Source organism: Halyomorpha halys, unplaced genomic scaffold (genome assembly GCF_000696795.3).
Source record: "Halyomorpha halys isolate HHAL.00 unplaced genomic scaffold, Hhal_1.1 Scaffold538.1, whole genome shotgun sequence".
Lineage (NCBI taxonomy): Eukaryota > Metazoa > Arthropoda > Insecta > Hemiptera > Pentatomidae > Halyomorpha > Halyomorpha halys.
Genome location: NW_027108650.1, coordinates 243,553 through 245,957, shown reverse-complemented (window position 1 = coordinate 245,957; position 2,405 = coordinate 243,553). Strand labels below are relative to the sequence as shown.

The following is a 2,405-nucleotide window of genomic DNA, read 5'->3' as shown; positions in this document are numbered from 1 at the left end:
TAGCCGAAACGTTGGCACATTAAAATAAGTTAATTGAACTTATTTGTGTTTTTCATTGACCGCACCCCCAACTATCTTCTCCTCATTAATAATATTCATCTATATTTTTTAATACTATACTGAAAAATTGATACAATAAATTGATATAACCAGATATATTGAAGGAATATGTGTGTAAAGAAATACACTGCAGTTATCCTGAGCCCTCAATAAATTTAACCATACTTAAAATTTTTTATTTTTCTGTTGCTATAAAAAATCAATGGAATAACAAATATAAATTTTGTTCCTGCCAAGAATACAACAAATTAAGAAAAGATATCAAAGCAGTAATCCAATTAGGGAAGATCTGGTAGTCTCGGCTTTTCCAGTCCGAACTGGATTCGTCTATTTTTCCTCTTTTCTCCTTTAGTTATCCATAAAATTCTTTAATATTTTGTATCTATCTATTATTTATTCTTGCTAACATTGAGAACTGGTTATTTTTTTTAATAAACAAAATCAAAGATATATTATAGGAAGATTTTTTGAAAATTCAGCATTGAAGTCCTGTCAGGCTATTTCAATGAGGATAAGAGCTAGCTGATATTGAAGAACATTTAAAATCGTTAGAGCCCTTTTGGGAAAAATTAAGAAAATGTGAAAAATCGATTCAACAAAGTAGCACTTGTGATAGGTGAATTTTAGCCAAAAAGTTGCTGTCATTTCCCACGCACATACTTGCCTTAAATATGTAATTTCATCTTTTTACAACCTTATCTTTTTGAGCTAGGCTGACCACATCATTAAACCATTTCTGTCAAAAGATTAAATTAAAAATTTTGCACAGTCACAATGATTTCCCTTACTATATACTCCATGTATAGAGAAGTGAAAGTGAACAAAAAAAAAAAAAACAACTATAGCACTTATAAGTAAAGAAAATAAATATATAATTATGAGCATAGATTACCCTGAATTCTCCACCATTTCCGTCATCCAGTTCCAAAATGTATCCTTCGATGTACGAAGTTTGAGGTGGCTGCCAAGCGATTGTAACACTGTTATTTTCAGCACTGCATTCCTCTGGGATGATAATGGGAGCGTTGGGTGCTGCAATCACACAAATCAAATCAGAAGTGAAAACAGTAAAAGAAATAAATTTGAAACAAAATTTCAGAAAAATAAAACAAATATACAAACATAATTTTGAACTATTACGGTAAAACTTAAAAAAAAAAATAATAATAATAAACTACAAGACCAACATAATGATTAAAACTTTGAGTTATTTAATTTTAAAGCACTAAACTAGAGTGCATTCCAATTCACTAAAAATATAAAATACCATGTTTTACGATCAAGTGCCTCAAATTAAAGAAAATTTTTAATTTCCTGACTTAACATTTCTTATATTACTTTTATATTCACATGAATTATAGGAAGATTGCTCGTGTCATTTATTGAATGATTATGTTCTAAATTAAAATCTAATTTTTACCCGTTTTAAGAAGTCTATTGGTAAATTATGAACACAAAAGTAGTAAGAGAACAACTAAAAATCACTCAGTAAAACAATAAAAACTTAAGAGAAACAATTAAGAATTCTAAATTAAAAATGGACCAACATGATCAATAAGATAGATGAGATATTTTTGTCACATTCAAAGTAAAGAGAAAAATAGCATTAAAAGTTTTATGCAGCTGGTAACAAGAAATTCAGAATATAACAACTTTGAAGAGTAAAATAATCTACATACCAATTTATACTGATTTATTAACTTAAAAAAATATGCTCAACTATAAACAAACTTACAAATATTTAATCTAAAATTAAAACTTCACATAAAAGCATAAAAATAACAAACCTATTACATCATAGCATAAATTTTACATAAAAAACAAAAGATATTATAATTAAAAAAGAAAATATACAAACAATTAATTAATGGGTGTAATATGTACTGTAATTTCCTCTTGTTGTGTAAATAGTATATTTTTATGTATAAAGGGTATTTAATATGTTTTTATTTTATTTATCGTTTCAATATTGTTCATTTGTCTTATATTGTGTAATTGGTTAGTTTTGTTTTTAACTAGATTTTAATACATTTGTACAATAGTTATTAATTTAATTAAGTGTTAATATTAATAGAGTCTATTTCTGATTACCTAGAAACCCACCCTGAGATTAAGAGTTTAAAATATTATAAAATTTAAATAAAATTCTACTATCAATTTAATATTAAAGCTTTTCATTTTAACCCAAGCTAAAATGAAAGATATGAAACTAGTTAAAACTATAAAAATTCATTTTATTTTTTATAAATAATTTTTAATTATTACAATTTTTTTTTTTTTTTTTTTTTTTGCCGGGTTATGTAAGTTAAAAATGCTAAGAGAAGAATTGTTGTACAAATTGTTAT

At 25.6% G+C, this 2,405-nt stretch overlaps 1 protein-coding gene across 3 annotated transcripts in view; it reads right to left on the bottom strand.

Annotated features, from left to right (window-relative positions):
* The window catches only part of Trim9 (E3 ubiquitin-protein ligase Trim9), a gene marked incomplete at its 5' end in the record, with an annotated part of 58,967 nt that overhangs the window by 8,747 nt on the left and 47,815 nt on the right, over positions 1-2,405 (bottom strand). For all 3 annotated transcript variants that reach the window (XM_067046950.1, XM_014425852.3, XM_067046951.1), the window contains 1 exon segment: positions 953-1,092. In XM_067046950.1, coding sequence (XP_066903051.1) covers positions 953-1,092 — 140 coding nt within the window.